This window comes from Petromyzon marinus, assembly GCF_048934315.1.
Source record: "Petromyzon marinus isolate PM22_M1 ecotype Great Lakes invasive population chromosome 84 unlocalized genomic scaffold, UKy_Petmar_22M1.pri1.0 chr84_unloc.1, whole genome shotgun sequence".
NCBI classification, from domain to species: domain Eukaryota; kingdom Metazoa; phylum Chordata; class Hyperoartia; order Petromyzontiformes; family Petromyzontidae; genus Petromyzon; species Petromyzon marinus.
The window spans coordinates 927,380-951,286 of NW_027422638.1; the positions used below are offsets into that span (position 1 = coordinate 927,380).

The 23,907-nt window shown below is 48.6% G+C and overlaps 1 protein-coding gene across 1 annotated transcript in view; it reads right to left on the reverse strand.

Annotated features, from left to right (window-relative positions):
• The window catches only part of LOC116936856 (uncharacterized), a 76,743-nt gene extending 53,240 nt beyond the window's left edge, over positions 1 to 23,503 (reverse strand). The window contains exons 1-2 of the mRNA XM_076059032.1: positions 21,614 to 23,503; positions 2,629 to 3,586 (exon numbers count right to left, since the gene is read on the reverse strand). Of these exons, the coding sequence (XP_075915147.1) occupies positions 2,629 to 3,099 (471 nt within the window). The 5' untranslated portion in view covers positions 3,100 to 3,586; positions 21,614 to 23,503. The remainder of the gene's footprint in view (positions 1 to 2,628; positions 3,587 to 21,613) is intronic.
• Between the last annotated feature and the right edge of the window lie 404 nt (positions 23,504 to 23,907).

The window sequence follows — 23,907 nt, forward strand, 5'->3', positions numbered from 1 at the left end:
CTGTGCAGGACCACCCTTTCCTGAAACCACATTGGGGCTCCGCAAGCCTCTCCTCAGCGTGCCTGGTGAAGGGGCAATGTTGAATAATCCTTGCCAGGACCTTTCCCGGCCTCACACCGAGGAGGAATATGCCCCTACAGTTGTTACAATATTCTTCAAGAGGGGGACCCACCAGGGCATCCTTCCAATCCTGCGGAACCCGTCCAGTGGTCCAGACTGTTGTTATGATGTCATATAGGGCAGTCTGTGCACAAACGCCACCCTCCCTCAGCATTTCGCTTGGGAGATCATCTCTGCCTGGCGCTTTTCCTGGCCTCAAGACTACGGATTTCTCATCGTGTTTCAACCACTCACAAGGTGTGGCTACTCCCTCAAATATTTGAGGCGCAGCAGCCTCAGAAGGGTCATCCCCGCTTTGCCCCGCAGTGTTTTCCAGGCTGAGGGATTTCTCCTTGGCCAAGAACTCACGGATATGCTCAGGAAACCTGCAGACCTATTACTGGGGGTCGTGAGATGGTGATAGGTGTGTAGCTGCCAGTAACTTTTTTGATGGAGTTAAAAGAGCGATTTGAGATCGCGGGCCACCGAGGCAGATTTCATCTCCTCAGCGACCCGCGACCGTCGCCCATCCTTGCAGCGGCCTCACGGCTCTCCGAACCTCCGAGCGAAGGCTGCGGTAAAAGCCTCCTCATTCTATACTCTTTGGTTCTATTGGGTAAAGTCACGTAGGTGAAAATAAAATAACAAAAAATCACGTTTCGGCCACAACACAAGCGGCCTTCATCAGGTGAAGGGACGAGACTGTCTGGAGGACAGCGCTGGAGTGGAAGAAGCCACGCTTAGATCACGACCTTTAAGCTGTGTGAGAAGAAAAAGACCAAGCACCTTGACAAAGGTCGTGATCTAAGCGTGGCTTCTTCCACTCCAGCGCTAATTCCTTTGTCAAGGGGTACCTCTGCGGATGTGTATACTTTAACTTAGCTATTTCAATGAGCCATTTGAATGCTAAATTATATGCTAATTCCTTTGTCAAGGTGCTTGGTCTTTTTCTTCTCACACAGCTTAAAGGTCGTGATCTAAGCGTGGCTTCTTCCACTCCAGCGCTGTCCTCCAGACAGTCTCGTCCCTTCACCTGATGAAGGCCGCTTGTGTTGTGGCCGAAACGTCGTGATTTTTTGTTATTTTACTTTCACCTACGTGACTTTACCCAATAGAACCAAAGAGTATGGATCCTAGCAGTCACGAATGCTTTAAACCTCCTCATTCTCTTGACGTGGGATGTTGTAGACGGTGAGAGTGGGCCTGTCGCTTTCTCTGAGCCAGCCGGAACACCTCCTCAGTCAGCCAGGGTCTCTGGTGAGGTCTGGACCGCATACCCAATGCAGCCACTGCAGCTGCATGAGCCACAGTCCTGAACCTCACCAATTTTTGCCACAGAATCATGAGGGAGGGAGGGGAGGAGGGTGACGATGCCAACCCCAGCTGCAAGCGATGATGTCATTCCAGCTAGCTGAGACCAGGCGACTGTGGGGTTTGAATGGGGTCCTCGAAGGACACCCACCACCGGAGTGGAAGAATGGCAGACGCATCTCACAGATGACAAGCCGATGGTCGGTGGGCAGGGCAGATCAGCTCCGCAGTGGGTCCTAGTGTCAAGGATATGGGTCACCATCATGCGCTGTTCCGGAATTATATAGTCCGGCAGATGTCCTTGCTTGGCGCATATGGGTGGGTCGGTGGTTGAATGGGTCAGTGGCTGGGTGAGAAGGTGGTCTGGGTGGGTTGGTGGATCGGTGGCTGGGAGGGTGAATTGGTTAGTAGGTCGGTGGGTGAGTGAGTGGGTCGGTGGGTGGGTGAGTGGGTGGGTGGGTAGGTGGGTGAGTGGGTCGGCGGGTGAGCGAGGAAGTGGATGAGTGAGTGGGCGAGTGGGCGAGTGGGCGGGTGGGCGGGTGGTCGGTGGGTGAGCGAGGAAGTGGATGAGTGAGTGGGCGAGTGGATGAGTGGGCGAGTGAGGGAGTGGATGAGTGAGTGGGCGAGTGGATGAGTGGGCGAGCGAGGGAGTGGATGAGTGGGTGGGCGAGTGGGCAAGTGGATGAGTGGGCGAGTGGATGAGTGGGCAAGTGGATGAGTGGGCGAGTGGATGAGTGGGCGAGTGGATGAGTGGGCGAGTGAGTGGGTCGGTGGGCGAGTGAGGGAGTGGATGAGTGAGTGGGCGAGTGGATGAGTGGGTGGGTGGGTCGGCAGGCGAGCGAGGGAGTGGATGAGTGGGTGGGTGGATGAGTGGGCGAGTGGATGAGTGGGCGAGTGGATGAGTGGGCGAGTGAGTGGGTCGGCGGACGAGCGAGGGAGCGGGTGAGCGAGGGAGTGGATGAGCGGGTGGCTCGGCGGGTGAGTGGATGAGTGATTGGGCGAGTGGATGAGTGGGCGAGTGGATGAGTGGGCGAGTGAGTGGGCGAGTGGACGAGTGAGTGGGCGAGTGGATGAGTGAGTGGGCGAGTGGATGAGTGGGTCGGTGAGCGGGTGGCTCGGCGGGTGAGTGGACGAGCGAGTGAGCGGACGATCGAGTGGTCAGTGCAGCCGGGGGTCACCACCACCCCCCCCCTCCCCCCCCCCCCCCCCCCCACCCACCTGCACCACGTCCCCCTCGGCCCCCAGCAGCGGCCCCGCCCGGGCGAACCTCCCGGTGGCGCGCGTGGACTGAGTCTCGTACCGGACGCCGCCCTCGCCCCCGCCACCACCGCCGCCCACCACCCCCCACGATCCCTCGTAGGTGACCAGCTCCAACTCGGCCAGGGGCTCGCGTTGGGGGGGGGACGACGGCCCCCCCCCAACGCCCCCCGCGGCCCCCACGCCGCCGCCGCCGCCCCCCCCACCGCCGCCGGCCGAGGCCGAGGGGGGGCCACCACCCCGGCCAGGAGGAGCAGCAGAGGCAGAAGCAGCGACGGTAGCGGCGGTGGCGGTGGCGGTGGTGGCGGTGGTGGCGGTGGTGGTGGTGGCGGTGGTGGTGGCGGTGGTGGTGGTGGCGGTGGTGGCGGTGGTGGCGGTGGTGGTGGGCCGGAGGGGGTGGGGCTGACGGTGAGCCGGGGGGGGTCCGGGCATCCCCGTGGCATCCCTAAGGGGGCGCGCCCGGAGGGAGCGACCGTCCCGTCGCTTGCATGGTGGGCGGTGCCACCGCGCAAACCCCGCCCACACCCACGCCGCCCACACCCACGCCGCCCACACCACGCCACCCACACCACCCACACCACGCCGCCACCCACACCCACGCCGCCCACACCACGCCACCTACACCACCCACACCACGCCACCAACGCCACCCACACCCACGCCACCAACACCACCCACACCACGCCACCCACACCAACACCACCAACACCACCCACACCCACACAACACCACCAACACCACCCACACCAACACCACCAACACCACGCCACCCACACCACCCACACCACACCACGCCACCAACACCACCCACACCACGCCACCCACACAACACCACCAACACCACCCACACCACGCCACGCCACACACTCTTCCTCTTCTTCCTCTTCCTCCCCCGATGTGGAGACTGAGCCACCGCCCACTGTGAAGGGGGATGAGGAGGGGGGGGAGGTGGAGAGGGAGGGGGGGGGAGAGGAGGGGGGATGAAGAGGGGGAGGAGGTGGAGAGGGAGGAGGGATGAGGAGGGGGGGAGAGGTCAGGGGTTAAACCGCTAACTTCAGCGACCCCTGGTCAGGGGTTGAACCGGTTAACGTCAGTGACCCTGGCCAGGGGTTGAACCGGTAACCTCAGTGACCTTGGTCAGGGGTTGAACCGGTAACTTCAGTGACCCCTGGTCAGGGGTTAAACCGGTAACTTCAGAGACCCCTGGTCAGGGGATAAACCGGTAACTTCAGTGACCCCTGGTCAGAGGTTGAACCGGTAACTTCAGTGACCCCTGGTCAGGGGTTGAACCGGTAACTTCAGTGACCCCTGGTCAGGGATTGAACCGGTAACTTCAGTGACCCCTGGTCAGGAGTTGAACCGGTAACTTCAGTGACCCCTGGTCAGGGGTTGAACCGGTAACTTCAGTGACCCCTGGTCAGGGGTTGAACCGGTAACTTCAGTGACCCTGGTCAGAGGTTGAACCGGTAACTTCAGTGACCCGTGACCCCTGGTCAAGGGGTTGAACCGGTAACTTCAGTGACCCCTGGTCAGGGGTTAAACCGGTAACTTCAGTGACCTTGGTCAGGGGTTAAACCGGTTAACGTCAGTGACCCCTGGTCAGGGGTTGAACCGGTAACTTCAGTGACCCTGGCAAGGGGCTGAACCGGTAACTTCAGTGACCTTGGTCAGGGGTTAAACCGATTAACGTCAGTGACCCCTGGTCAGGGGTTGAACCGGTAACTTCAGTGACCCCTGGTCAGGGGTTGAACCGGTAACTTCAGTGACCCCTGGTCAGGGGTTGAACCGGTAACTTCAGTGACCCCTGGTCAGGGGTTGAACCGGTAACTTCAGTGACCCCTGGTCAGGAGTTGAACTGGTAACTTCAGTGACCCCTGGTCAGGGGTTGAACCGGTAACTTCAGTGACCCCTGGTCAGGGGTTGAACCGGTAACTTCAGTGACCCCTGGCCAGGGGTTGAACCGGTAACATCAGTGACCCCTGGTCAGGGGTTAAACGGGTAACTTCAGTGACCCCTGGTCAGGGGTTGAACCGGTAACTTCAGTGACCCCTGGTCAGGGGTTGAACCGGTAACTTCAGTGACCCCCTGGTCAGGGGTTGAACCGGTAACTTTAGTGACCTTGGTCAGGGGTTGAACCGGTAACCACCACAACTATTACCTCCACCACCAGCACAACTTTTACCTCAACAACCACCACAACTATCACCAGAACTATTACCTCAACAACCACCACAACTATTACCTCAACCACCAGCACAACTATTACCTCAACAACCACCGCAACTATTACCTCAACCACCAGCACAACTATTACCTCAACAACCACCACAACTATTACCTCAACAACCACCACAACTATTACCTCAACCACCATAAGTATTACTACAACTATCACCTCAACCACCACAAATATTACCTCAACCACCACAACTATTACCTCAACCACCACAACAATTACCTCAACCACCACAACTATTACCTGAACCACCACAACTATCACCTCAACCACCAACACAACTATTACCTCAACCACCACAACTATTACCTCAACAACCACCACAACTATTACCTCAACCGCCAAAACCATCACCACTACCACCACAACTATCACCACAACCACCACAACTATTACCTCAACCACAACCACCACCACAACTATCACCACAACCACCACAACTATTACCTCAACCACAACTATTACCTCAACCACCACAACTATCACCTCAACCACCACAACTATTAGCTCAACCACCACCACAACTATTACCTCAACCACCACAACTATTACCTCAACCACCACAACTATTACCTCAATCACCGCCACCACAACTATTACCTCTACCACCACAACTTTTACCTCAACCACCACAACTATTACCTCTACCACCACAACTTTTACCTCAACCACCACAACTATTACCTCAACCACCACAACTATTACCTCAACCACCACCACAACTATTACTTCAAACACCACAACTATTACCTCAACCACCACCACACCTATTACCTCAACCACCACAACTATCACCTCAACCACCACAACTATTACCTCAACAACCACCACAACCATTACCTCTACCACCACAACTATTACCTCAACCACCACCACACCTATTACCTCAACCACCACAACAATCACCTCAACCACCACAACTATTACCTCAACCACCACAACTATTACCTCAACCACCACAACTATTACCTCAACTACCACAACTATTACCTCAACCACCACCACAACCACCACCACAACTATTACCTCAACGACCACAACTATCACCTCAAACAACACAACTATTACCTCAACCACCACCACAACTATTACCTCAACCACCACAACTATTACCTCAACCACCACAACTATTACCTCAATCACCGCCACCACAACTATTACCTCTACCACCACAACTTTTACCTCAACCACCACAACTATTACCTCTACCACCACAACTTTTACCTCAACCACCACAACTATTACCTCAACCACCACAACTATTACCTCAACCACCACCACAACTATTACTTCAAACACCAAAACGATTACCTCAACCACCACCACACCTATTACCTCAACCACCACAACTATCACCTCAACCACCACAACTATTACCTCAACAACCACCACAACCATTACCTCTACCACCACAACAATTACCTCAACCACCACCACACCTATTACCTCAACCACCACAACAATCACCTCAACCACCACAACTATTACCTCAACCACCACAACTATTACCTCAACCACCACAACTATTACCTCAACCGCCACAACTATCACCACAACCACCACAACTATCACCACAACCACCGCCACCACAACTATTACCTCTACCACCACAACTATTACCTCAACCACCACCACAACTAGTACCTCAACCACCACAACTATTACCTCAACAACCACCACAACTATTACCTCAACTACCACAACTATTACCTCAACCACCACCACAACCACCACCACCACAACTATTACCTCAACGACCACAACTATCACCTCAAACACCACAACTATTACCTCAACCACCACCACAACTATTACCTCAACCACCACAACTATTACCTCAACCACCACAACTATTACCTCAATCACCGCCACCACAACTATTACCTCTACCACCACAACTTTTACCTCAACCACCACAACTATTACCTCTACCACCACAACTTTTACCTCAACCACCACAACTAATACCTCAACCACCACAACTATTACCTCAACCACCACCACAACTATTACTTCAAACACCACAACTATTACCTCAACCACCACCACACCTATTACCTCAACCACCACAACTATCACCTCAACCACCACAACTATTACCTCAACAACCACCACAACCATTACCTCTACCACCACAACAATTACCTCAACCACCACCACACCTATTACCTCAACCACCACAACAATCACCTCAACCACCACAACTATTACCTCAACCACCACAACTATTACCTCAACCACCACAACTATTACCTCAACCGCCACAACTATCACCACAACCACCACAACTATCACCACAACCACCGCCACCACAACTATTACCTCTACCACCACAACTATTACCTCAACCACCACCACAACTAGTACCTCAACCACCACAACTATTACCTCAACAACCACCACAACTATTACCTCAACCGCCACAACTATCACCACAACTATCACCACAACTATCACCACAACTATTACCTCAACCACCACCACAACCACCACCACAACTATCACCACAACCACCACAACTATTACCTCAACCACCACAACTATCACCTCAACCATCACAACTATTACCTCAACCACCACCACAACTATTACCTCAACAACCACCACAACTATTACCTCAACCACCACCACAACTATCACCTCAACCACCACAACAATTACCTCAACCACCACAACTATTACCTCAACAACCACAACTATTACCTCAACAACCACCACAACTATTACCTCAACCACCACAACTATTACCTCAACTGCCACAACTATCACCACAACCACCACAACTATTACCTCAACCACCACCACAACCACCACCAAAACTATCACCACAACTATTACCTCAACCACCACAACTATTACCTCAACATCCACCACAACTATTACCTCAACCACCACCACAACTATTACCTCAACCGCCACAACTATCACCTCAACCACCACAACAATTACCTCAACCACCACAACTATTACCTCAACAACCACCACAACTATGACCTCAACCAACACCACAACTATTACCTCAACCACCACAACTATTACCTCAACGACTACAACTATTACCTCAACCACCACAACTATCACCTCAACCACCACTACAACCATTACCTCAACAACCACCACAACTATCACCACAACCACCACAACTATCACCACAACCACCACAACTATCACCACAACCACCGCCACCACAACTATTACCTCTACCACCACAACTATTACCTCAACCACCACCACAACTAGTACCTCAACCACCACAACTATTACCTCAACCACCACCACAACTATTACCTCAACCACCACAACTATTACCTCAACCACCACAACTATTACCTCAACCACCACCACAATTATTACTTCAACCACCACTACAACTATTACCTCAACATCCACCACAACTATTACCTCAACAACCACCACAACTATTACCTCAACCACCACAACTATTACCTCAACCACCACTACAACTATTACCTCAACCACCACAACTATCACCTCAACCACCACCACAACTATTACCTCAACAACCACAACTATCACCTCATCCACCACAACTATTACCTCAACCACCACAACTATTACCTCAACCACCACTACAACTATTACCTCAACCACCACAACTATTACCTCAACCACCACTACAACTATTACCTCAACCACCACAACTAGTACCTCAACCACCACAACTATTATCTCAACCACCACCACAACTATTACCTCAACCACCACAACTATCACCTCATCCACCACAACTATTACCTCAACAACCACCACAACAATTACCTCAACCACCACCACAACTATTACCTCAACCACCACAACTATCACCTCAACCACCGCAACTATTACCTCAACAACCACAACTATCACCTCAACCACCACAACTATTACCTCTACAAACACCACAACTATTACCTCTACCACCACAACTATTACCACAACCACCACAACTATTACCTCAACCACCACCACAACTATTACCTCAACCACCACAACTATTACCTCAACCATCACAACTATTACCTCAGGTACCACAACTATTACCTCAACCACCACCACAACTATTACCTCAACCACCACCACAACTATTACCTCAACCACCACCACAACTATTACCTCAACTGCCACAACTATCACCACAACCACCACAACTATTACCTCAACCACCACCACAACCACCACCACAACTATCACCACAACCACCACAACTATTACCTCAACCACCACCACAACTATTACCTCAACCACCACAACTATCACCTCAACCACCACCACAACTATTACCTCAACAACCACAACTATTACCTCAACAACCACCACAACTATCACCTCAATCACCACCACAACTATTACCTCAACCATCACCACAACTATTACCTCTACAACCACAACTATTACCTCAACCACCACCACAACTATTACCTCAACCACCACCACAACTATTACCTCAACAACCACAACTATTACCTCAACAACCACCACAACTATCACCTCAACCACCACAACTATTACCTCAACCACCACCACAACTATTACCTCTACAACCACAACTATCACCTCAACCACCACCACCACAACTATTACCTCAACCACCACCACAACTATTACCTCAAACACCACAACTATTACCTCAACCACCACCACAACTATTACCTCAACCACCACCACAACTATTACCTAAACCACCACCACAACTATTACCTAAACCACCACAACTATTACCTCAACCAACATCACAACTATTACCTCAACAACCACCACAACTATTACCTCAACCACCAGCACAACTATTACCTCAACAACCACCGCAACTATTACCTCAACCACCAGCACAACTATTACCTCAACAACCACCACAACTATTACCTCAACAACCACCACAACTATTACCTCAACCACCATAAGTATTACTACAACTATCACCTCAACCACCACAAATATTACCTCAACCACCACAACTATTACCTCAACCACCACAACAATTACCTCAACCACCACAACTATTACCTGAACCACCACAACTATCACCTCAACCACCAACACAACTATTACCTCAACCACCACAACTATTACCTCAACAACCACCACAACTATTACCTCAACCGCCAAAACCATCACCACTACCACCACAACTATCACCACAACCACCACAACTATTACCTCAACCACAACCACCACCACAACTATCACCACAACCACCACAACTATTACCTCAACCACAACTATTACCTCAACCACCACAACTATCACCTCAACCACCACAACTATTAGCTCAACCACCACCACAACTATTACCTCAACCACCACAACTATTACCTCAACCACCACAACTATTACCTCAATCACCGCCACCACAACTATTACCTCTACCACCACAACTTTTACCTCAACCACCACAACTATTACCTCTACCACCACAACTTTTACCTCAACCACCACAACTATTACCTCAACCACCACAACTATTACCTCAACCACCACCACAACTATTACTTCAAACACCACAACTATTACCTCAACCACCACCACACCTATTACCTCAACCACCACAACTATCACCTCAACCACCACAACTATTACCTCAACAACCACCACAACCATTACCTCTACCACCACAACTATTACCTCAACCACCACCACACCTATTACCTCAACCACCACAACAATCACCTCAACCACCACAACTATTACCTCAACCACCACAACTATTACCTCAACCACCACAACTATTACCTCAACTACCACAACTATTACCTCAACCACCACCACAACCACCACCACAACTATTACCTCAACGACCACAACTATCACCTCAAACAACACAACTATTACCTCAACCACCACCACAACTATTACCTCAACCACCACAACTATTACCTCAACCACCACAACTATTACCTCAATCACCGCCACCACAACTATTACCTCTACCACCACAACTTTTACCTCAACCACCACAACTATTACCTCTACCACCACAACTTTTACCTCAACCACCACAACTATTACCTCAACCACCACAACTATTACCTCAACCACCACCACAACTATTACTTCAAACACCAAAACTATTACCTCAACCACCACCACACCTATTACCTCAACCACCACAACTATCACCTCAACCACCACAACTATTACCTCAACAACCACCACAACCATTACCTCTACCACCACAACAATTACCTCAACCACCACCACACCTATTACCTCAACCACCACAACAATCACCTCAACCACCACAACTATTACCTCAACCACCACAACTATTACCTCAACCACCACAACTATTACCTCAACCGCCACAACTATCACCACAACCACCACAACTATCACCACAACCACCGCCACCACAACTATTACCTCTACCACCACAACTATTACCTCAACCACCACCACAACTAGTACCTCAACCACCACAACTATTACCTCAACAACCACCACAACTATTACCTCAACTACCACAACTATTACCTCAACCACCACCACAACCACCACCACCACAACTATTACCTCAACGACCACAACTATCACCTCAAACACCACAACTATTACCTCAACCACCACCACAACTATTACCTCAACCACCACAACTATTACCTCAACCACCACAACTATTACCTCAATCACCGCCACCACAACTATTACCTCTACCACCACAACTTTTACCTCAACCACCACAACTATTACCTCTACCACCACAACTTTTACCTCAACCACCACAACTAATACCTCAACCACCACAACTATTACCTCAACCACCACCACAACTATTACTTCAAACACCACAACTATTACCTCAACCACCACCACACCTATTACCTCAACCACCACAACTATCACCTCAACCACCACAACTATTACCTCAACAACCACCACAACCATTACCTCTACCACCACAACAATTACCTCAACCACCACCACACCTATTACCTCAACCACCACAACAATCACCTCAACCACCACAACTATTACCTCAACCACCACAACTATTACCTCAACCACCACAACTATTACCTCAACCGCCACAACTATCACCACAACCACCACAACTATCACCACAACCACCGCCACCACAACTATTACCTCTACCACCACAACTATTACCTCAACCACCACCACAACTAGTACCTCAACCACCACAACTATTACCTCAACAACCACCACAACTATTACCTCAACCGCCACAACTATCACCACAACTATCACCACAACTATCACCACAACTATTACCTCAACCACCACCACAACCACCACCACAACTATCACCACAACCACCACAACTATTACCTCAACCACCACAACTATCACCTCAACCATCACAACTATTACCTCAACCACCACCACAACTATTACCTCAACAACCACCACAACTATTACCTCAACCACCACCACAACTATCACCTCAACCACCACAACAATTACCTCAACCACCACAACTATTACCTCAACAACCACAACTATTACCTCAACAACCACCACAACTATTACCTCAACCACCACAACTATTACCTCAACTGCCACAACTATCACCACAACCACCACAACTATTACCTCAACCACCACCACAACCACCACCAAAACTATCACCACAACTATTACCTCAACCACCACAACTATTACCTCAACATCCACCACAACTATTACCTCAACCACCACCACAACTATTACCTCAACCGCCACAACTATCACCTCAACCACCACAACAATTACCTCAACCACCACAACTATTACCTCAACAACCACCACAACTATGACCTCAACCAACACCACAACTATTACCTCAACCACCACAACTATTACCTCAACGACTACAACTATTACCTCAACCACCACAACTATCACCTCAACCACCACTACAACCATTACCTCAACAACCACCACAACTATCACCACAACCACCACAACTATCACCACAACCACCACAACTATCACCACAACCACCGCCACCACAACTATTACCTCTACCACCACAACTATTACCTCAACCACCACCACAACTAGTACCTCAACCACCACAACTATTACCTCAACCACCACCACAACTATTACCTCAACCACCACAACTATTACCTCAACCACCACAACTATTACCTCAACCACCACCACAATTATTACTTCAACCACCACTACAACTATTACCTCAACATCCACCACAACTATTACCTCAACAACCACCACAACTATTACCTCAACCACCACAACTATTACCTCAACCACCACTACAACTATTACCTCAACCACCACAACTATCACCTCAACCACCACCACAACTATTACCTCAACAACCACAACTATCACCTCATCCACCACAACTATTACCTCAACCACCACAACTATTACCTCAACCACCACTACAACTATTACCTCAACCACCACAACTATTACCTCAACCACCACTACAACTATTACCTCAACCACCACAACTAGTACCTCAACCACCACAACTATTATCTCAACCACCACCACAACTATTACCTCAACCACCACAACTATCACCTCATCCACCACAACTATTACCTCAACAACCACCACAACAATTACCTCAACCACCACCACAACTATTACCTCAACCACCACAACTATCACCTCAACCACCGCAACTATTACCTCAACAACCACAACTATCACCTCAACCACCACAACTATTACCTCTACAAACACCACAACTATTACCTCTACCACCACAACTATTACCACAACCACCACAACTATTACCTCAACCACCACCACAACTATTACCTCAACCACCACAACTATTACCTCAACCATCACAACTATTACCTCAGGTACCACAACTATTACCTCAACCACCACCACAACTATTACCTCAACCACCACCACAACTATTACCTCAACCACCACCACAACTATTACCTCAACTGCCACAACTATCACCACAACCACCACAACTATTACCTCAACCACCACCACAACCACCACCACAACTATCACCACAACCACCACAACTATTACCTCAACCACCACCACAACTATTACCTCAACCACCACAACTATCACCTCAACCACCACCACAACTATTACCTCAACAACCACAACTATTACCTCAACAACCACCACAACTATCACCTCAATCACCACCACAACTATTACCTCAACCATCACCACAACTATTACCTCTACAACCACAACTATTACCTCAACCACCACCACAACTATTACCTCAACCACCACCACAACTATTACCTCAACAACCACAACTATTACCTCAACAACCACCACAACTATCACCTCAACCACCACAACTATTACCTCAACCACCACCACAACTATTACCTCTACAACCACAACTATCACCTCAACCACCACCACCACAACTATTACCTCAACCACCACCACAACTATTACCTCAAACACCACAACTATTACCTCAACCACCACCACAACTATTACCTCAACCACCACCACAACTATTACCTAAACCACCACCACAACTATTACCTAAACCACCACAACTATTACCTCAACCAACATCACAACTATTACCTCAACAACCACCACAACTATTACCTCAACCACCAGCACAACTATTACCTCAACAACCACCGCAACTATTACCTCAACCACCAGCACAACTATTACCTCAACAACCACCACAACTATTACCTCAACAACCACCACAACTATTACCTCAACCACCATAAGTATTACTACAACTATCACCTCAACCACCACAAATATTACCTCAACCACCACAACTATTACCTCAACCACCACAACAATTACCTCAACCACCACAACTATTACCTGAACCACCACAACTATCACCTCAACCACCAACACAACTATTACCTCAACCACCACAACTATTACCTCAACAACCACCACAACTATTACCTCAACCGCCAAAACCATCACCACTACCACCACAACTATCACCACAACCACCACAACTATTACCTCAACCACAACCACCACCACAACTATCACCACAACCACCACAACTATTACCTCAACCACAACTATTACCTCAACCACCACAACTATCACCTCAACCACCACAACTATTAGCTCAACCACCACCACAACTATTACCTCAACCACCACAACTATTACCTCAACCACCACCACAACTATTACCTCAACAACCACAACTATTACCTCAACAACCACCACAACTATCACCTCAACCACCACAACTATTACCTCAACCACCACCACAACTATTACCTCTACAACCACAACTATCACCTCAACCACCACCACCACAACTATTACCTCAACCACCACCACAACTATTACCTCAAACACCACAACTATTACCTCAACCACCACCACAACTATTACCTCAACCACCACCACAACTATTACCTAAACCACCACCACAACTATTACCTAAACCACCACAACTATTACCTCAACCAACATCACAACTATTACCTCAACAACCACCACAACTATTACCTCAACCACCAGCACAACTATTACCTCAACAACCACCGCAACTATTACCTCAACCACCAGCACAACTATTACCTCAACAACCACCACAACTATTACCTCAACAACCACCACAACTATTACCTCAACCACCATAAGTATTACTACAACTATCACCTCAACCACCACAAATATTACCTCAACCACCACAACTATTACCTCAACCACCACAACAATTACCTCAACCACCACAACTATTACCTGAACCACCACAACTATCACCTCAACCACCAACACAACTATTACCTCAACCACCACAACTATTACCTCAACAACCACCACAACTATTACCTCAACCGCCAAAACCATCACCACTACCACCACAACTATCACCACAACCACCACAACTATTACCTCAACCACAACCACCACCACAACTATCACCACAACCACCACAACTATTACCTCAACCACAACTATTACCTCAACCACCACAACTATCACCTCAACCACCACAACTATTAGCTCAACCACCACCACAACTATTACCTCAACCACCACAACTATTACCTCAACCACCACAACTATTACCTCAATCACCGCCACCACAACTATTACCTCTACCACCACAACTTTTACCTCAACCACCACAACTATTACCTCTACCACCACAACTTTTACCTCAACCACCACAACTATTACCTCAACCACCACAACTATTACCTCAACCACCACCACAACTATTACTTCAAACACCACAACTATTACCTCAACCACCACCACACCTATTACCTCAACCACCACAACTATCACCTCAACCACCACAACTATTACCTCAACAACCACCACAACCATTACCTCTACCACCACAACTATTACCTCAACCACCACCACACCTATTACCTCAACCACCACAACAATCACCTCAACCACCACAACTATTACCTCAACCACCACAACTATTACCTCAACCACCACAACTATTACCTCAACTACCACAACTATTACCTCAACCACCACCACAACCACCACCACAACTATTACCTCAACGACCACAACTATCACCTCAAACAACACAACTATTACCTCAACCACCACCACAACTATTACCTCAACCACCACAACTATTACCTCAACCACCACAACTATTACCTCAATCACCGCCACCACAACTATTACCTCTACCACCACAACTTTTACCTCAACCACCACAACTATTACCTCTACCACCACAACTTTTACCTCAACCACCACAACTATTACCTCAACCACCACAACTATTACCTCAACCACCACCACAACTATTACTTCAAACACCAAAACTATTACCTCAACCACCACCACACCTATTACCTCAACCACCACAACTATCACCTCAACCACCACAACTATTACCTCAACAACCACCACAACCATTACCTCTACCACCACAACAATTACCTCAACCACCACCACACCTATTACCTCAACCACCACAACAATCACCTCAACCACCACAACTATTACCTCAACCACCACAACTATTACCTCAACCACCACAACTATTACCTCAACCGCCACAACTATCACCACAACCACCACAACTATCACCACAACCACCGCCACCACAACTATTACCTCTACCACCACAACTATTACCTCAACCACCACCACAACTAGTACCTCAACCACCACAACTATTACCTCAACAACCACCACAACTATTACCTCAACTACCACAACTATTACCTCAACCACCACCACAACCACCACCACCACAACTATTACCTCAACGACCACAACTATCACCTCAAACACCACAACTATTACCTCAACCACCACCACAACTATTACCTCAACCACCACAACTATTACCTCAACCACCACAACTATTACCTCAATCACCGCCACCACAACTATTACCTCTACCACCACAACTTTTACCTCAACCACCACAACTATTACCTCTACCACCACAACTTTTACCTCAACCACCACAACTAATACCTCAACCACCACAACTATTACCTCAACCACCACCACAACTATTACTTCAAACACCACAACTATTACCTCAACCACCACCACACCTATTACCTCAACCACCACAACTATCACCTCAACCACCACAACTATTACCTCAACAACCACCACAACCATTACCTCTACCACCACAACAATTACCTCAACCACCACCACACCTATTACCTCAACCACCACAACAATCACCTCAACCACCACAACTATTACCTCAACCACCACAACTATTACCTCAACCACCACAACTATTACCTCAACCGCCACAACTATCACCACAACCACCACAACTATCACCACAACCACCGCCACCACAACTATTACCTCTACCACCACAACTATTACCTCAACCACCACCACAACTAGTACCTCAACCACCACAACTATTACCTCAACAACCACCACAACTATTACCTCAACCGCCACAACTATCACCACAACTATCACCACAACTATCACCACAACTATTACCTCAACCACCACCACAACCACCACCACAACTATCACCACAACCACCACAACTATTACCTCAACCACCACAACTATCACCTCAACCATCACAACTATTACCTCAACCACCACCACAACTATTACCTCAACAACCACCACAACTATTACCTCAACCACCACCACAACTATCACCTCAACCACCACAACAATTACCTCAACCACCACAACTATTACCTCAACAACCACAACTATTACCTCAACAACCACCACAACTATTACCTCAACCACCACAACTATTACCTCAACTGCCACAACTATCACCACAACCACCACAACTATTACCTCAACCACCACCACAACCACCACCAAAACTATCACCACAACTATTACCTCAACCACCACAACTATTACCTCAACATCCACCACAACTATTACCTCAACCACCACCACAACTATTACCTCAACCGCCACAACTATCACCTCAACCACCACAACAATTACCTCAACCACCACAACTATTACCTCAACAACCACCACAACTATGACCTCAACCAACACCACAACTATTACCTCAACCACCACAACTATTACCTCAACGACTACAACTATTACCTCAACCACCACAACTATCACCTCAACCACCACTACAACCATTACCTCAACAACCACCACAACTATCACCACAACCACCACAACTATCACCACAACCACCACAACTATCACCACAACCACCGCCACCACAACTATTACCTCTACCACCACAACTATTACCTCAACCACCACCACAACTAGTACCTCAACCACCACAACTATTACCTCAACCACCACCACAACTATTACCTCAACCACCACAACTATTACCTCAACCACCACAACTATTACCTCAACCACCACCACAATTATTACTTCAACCACCACTACAACTATTACCTCAACATCCACCACAACTATTACCTCAACAACCACCACAACTATTACCTCAACCACCACAACTATTACCTCAACCACCACTACAACTATTACCTCAACCACCACAACTATCACCTCAACCACCACCACAACTATTACCTCAACAACCACAACTATCACCTCATCCACCACAACTATTACCTCAACCACCACAACTATTACCTCAACCACCACTACAACTATTACCTCAACCACCACAACTATTACCTCAACCACCACTACAACTATTACCTCAACCACCACAACTAGTACCTCAACCACCACAACTATTATCTCAACCACCACCACAACTATTACCTCAACCACCACAACTATCACCTCATCCACCACAACTATTACCTCAACAACCACCACAACAATTACCTCAACCACCACCACAACTATTACCTCAACCACCACAACTATCACCTCAACCACCGCAACTATTACCTCAACAACCACAACTATCACCTCAACCACCACAACTATTACCTCTACAAACACCACAACTATTACCTCTACCACCACAACTATTACCACAACCACCACAACTATTACCTCAACCACCACCACAACTATTACCTCAACCACCACAACTATTACCTCAACCATCACAACTATTACCTCAGGTACCACAACTATTACCTCAACCACCACCACAACTATTACCTCAACCACCACCACAACTATTACCTCAACCACCACCACAACTATTACCTCAACTGCCACAACTATCACCACAACCACCACAACTATTACCTCAACCACCACCACAACCACCACCACAACTATCACCACAACCACCACAACTATTACCTCAACCACCACCACAACTATTACCTCAACCACCACAACTATCACCTCAACCACCACCACAACTATTACCTCAACAACCACAACTATTACCTCAACAACCACCACAACTATCACCTCAATCACCACCACAACTATTACCTCAACCATCACCACAACTATTACCTCTACAACCACAACTATTACCTCAACCACCACCACAACTATTACCTCAACCACCACCACAACTATTACCTCAACAACCACAACTATTACCTCAACAACCACCACAACTATCACCTCAACCACCACAACTATTACCTCAACCACCACCACAACTATTACCTCTACAACCACAACTATCACCTCAACCACCACCACCACAACTATTACCTCAACCACCACCACAACTATTACCTCAAACACCACAACTATTACCTCAACCACCACCACAACTATTACCTCAACCACCACCACAACTATTACCTAAACCACCACCACAACTATTACCTAAACCACCACAACTATTACCTCAACCAACATCACAACTATTACCTCAACCACCACCACAACTATTACCTAAACCACCACCACAACTATTACCTAAACCACCACAACTATTACCTCAACAACCACAACTATTACCTCAACCACCACCACAACTATTACCTCAACCACCACCACAACTATTACCTAAACCACCACAACTATTACCTCAACCAACATCACAACTATTACCTCAACCACCACCACAACTATTACCTAAACCACCACCACAACTATTACCTAAACCACCACAACTATTACCTCAACAACCACAACTATTACCTCAACCACCACCACAACTATTACCTCAACCACCACAACTATCACCTCATCCACCACAACTATTACCTCAACAACCACCACAACAATTACCTCAACCACCACCACAACTATTACCTCAACCACCACAACTATCACCTCAACCACCGCAACTATTACCTCAACAACCACAACTATCACCTCAACCACCACAACTATTACCTCTACAAACACCACAACTATTACCTCTACCACCACAACTATTACCACAACCACCACAACTATTACCTCAACCACCACCACAACTATTACCTCAACCACCACAACTATTACCTCAACCATCACAACTATTACCTCAGGTACCACAACTATTACCTCAACCACCACCACAACTATTACCTCAACCACCACCACAACTATTACCTCAACCACCACCACAACTATTACCTCAACTGCCACAACTATCACCACAACCACCACAACTATTACCTCAACCACCACCTCAACCACCACCACAACTATTACCTCAACAACCACAACTATTACCTCAACAACCACCACAACTATCACCTCAATCACCACCACAACTATTACCTCAACCACCACCACAACTATTACCTCAACCAACATCACAACTATTACCTCAACCACCACCACAACTATTACCTAAACCACCACCACAACTATTACCTAAACCACCACAACTATTACCTCAACCACCACCACAACTATTACCTCAACCACCACCACAACTATTACCTAAACCACCACCACAACTATTACCTAAACCACCACAACTATTACCTCAACCAACATCACAACTATTACCTCAACCACCACCACAACTATTACCTAAACCACCACCACAACTATTACCTAAACCACCACAACTATTACCTCAACAACCACAACTATTACCTCAACCACCACCACAACTATTACCTCAACCACCACCACAACTATTACCTCAACCACCACCACAACTATTACCTCAACTACCGCCACCACCACCACCGCTGGTACCTCAACCACTGCAAACTACCACCACCACACCACAACTACCACTACCACAACTAACACCACACATCTAACACTGTACAACCATCACCACTACAAGTACAACTTCTATCACTACCACCACCACAACTTCTACCACAACCACTACGACCACCACCACCACCACCACCACATCAACCACCACCACAACTTCTACCACAACTACTACCACCACCACCACAACAGCCACCACCACCACCGCTGTTACCTCACCACCACCACAACAACCACCACCACCACTCTTACCTCACCACCACTACCGTGGTTGTTGTTGTTGTGGTTGTTGCTGTGGTTGTTGTTGTTGTGGTTGTTGTTGTTGCTGCTGCCTCTCTGGTCCGTCTCCTCTCTCCCCCCTCGGCTCGACTGAGACCCCCACGTGACCGCGCCGGCACGCGCACCCAGTGAGGGGCGTGGCCAGGAGGTGTGTGGGCGTGGTTTAGCTCGTCGAGGGGGAGGGGCTGCGAGGTGTTTGGGCGTGGTGTAGGTGGCTAGGGGACGGGCTGCGGAGTGTCTTGGGCGTGGTTCAGATCGTCGGGGGAGGGGCTAACGAGACGTGTGGGCGTGGTTGGGATTGTTGGGGGAGGGACTATGAGACGTGCGGGCGTGGTTTAGATCGCTGGGGATTTGTGTGGGCGTGGTTTCGATCGCAGCCACTCCCCCCCAACAATCTAACCAACGCCCACAAATGTTGATATAAAGCTTTCGTAACTACAGGGATTCATATTATTGGTTCTTTCGGTAAAGTCACCACCACGTAGAAGGGAAATAATAAAATAATAAAAACATAAAACAATACAATTTTCACGACGTTTCGACTGCAACACACACAAGCAGCAATCATCATCAGGTGTGAAAACCACAGCAAGAACAATTTTAAAACCGCCACTTTTTTCAAATTGTATTGCTGTGGTTTTCACACCTGATGATGATTGCTTGTGTTGCAGTCGAAACGTCGTGAGAATTTTATTGTTTTATTATTTTATTGTTTCCCTTCTACGTGACTTTACCGAAAGAACCAAGATTATGAACGCCCACAAAGTTCGTGGCCACGCCCACGACGATCCAAACCGCGCCCACGGAGCTGATAGCCACGCCCCTAAAGGTAAGCCACACCCACAAACATAAAACCCCAAAAACATCCTAACCACTCCCACCAAGATCTAAACCAGGCCCAAAAACTTCGTGGTCACGCCCACCGCGGTCCAAACCACGCCCACACAGCTCGTAGCCACGCCCCTTCTCGTCAAACACGCCCAAAACCAACGCGACAACGCCCACCACGACCCAAACCACGCCCACACAAGCCCATAGCCACGCCCCTCAAAGAAACGAAGACCCACTCCTCCAGTGTCAGAATCAGGATCTGTAATTTGGACTGCATCAGAAGAAATCCCATTAGCTGAAAAGCTCTTCCAGGGTCTGTCCCGTGACCTCCTCGTGCACCTAGCCTGGCACAGCAGTCAACTCATGGCACCTGCTGGGTCTGTCCCGTGACCTCCTCCTGCACCTAGCCTGGCACAGCAGTCAACCCATGGCACCTGCAGGGTCTGTCCCGTGACCTCCTTCTCGTGCACCTAGCCTGGCACAGAAGTCAACCCATGGCACCTGCAGGGTTTGTCCCGTGACCTCCACCTGCACCTAGCCTGGCACAGCAGTACAACTCATGGCACCTGCTGGGTCTGTCCCGTGACCTCCTCCACCTGCACCTAGCCTGGCACAGCAGTTAACCCATGGCACCTGCTGGGTCTGTCCCGTGACCTGCACCTTGCCTGGCACAGCAGTCAACCCATGGCACTTGCTGGGTCTGTCCCGTGACCTCTTCCTCCTCCTGCACCTAGCCTGGCACAGCAGTCAACCCATGGCACCTGCTGGGTCTGTCCTGTCACCTCCTCCTGCACCTAGCCTGGCACAGCAATCACGGAGCCGCCTCAAAGTGCACCTAGCCTGGCACAGGCGTCGTGGTGACGTCACCGCGGTTGTTGTTGAGTGGGCGGGAGGCTTTGGGATGAGGGGGAGGAGTTTGGTGGAGGGAGACTTCCGATAAGAAGAGCTACCGGTTAACCCTCGATGTAACTTCCGGTGAGCCACAACTTCCGGTCTAGGGAGGTATCTTCCGGTGGGGGAGGGGCTCGTAGATGAGGGCTGAACTTCCAGTCCGTCACAACTTCCGGTCCAGGGAAGCAGCTTCCGGTGGGGGAGGAACTTACGGTAGGTGGAGCTTCCGATGAGGGGCGTGAACTTCCGGTCTGTGATAGCTTCCGGTGGGGAGTTTATGGTTAGTGGGGGCAGTACTTCCGGTGGAGGTAGCCCCTCGTGTGTGAACGCCCTGATGAAGGTCAATTGGCCGGAACGTTGACCTGCCAATCGATTTATGATTTGATGGGCGCCACTGTGAACCTCATCATCACCATCACACTCTCCCCCATCATCACCATCACACTCTCCCCCATCATCACCACCATCACTCTCTCCCCCATCATCACCACCATCACACTCTCCCCCATCACCATCACACACTCCCCCATCATCACCATCACTCT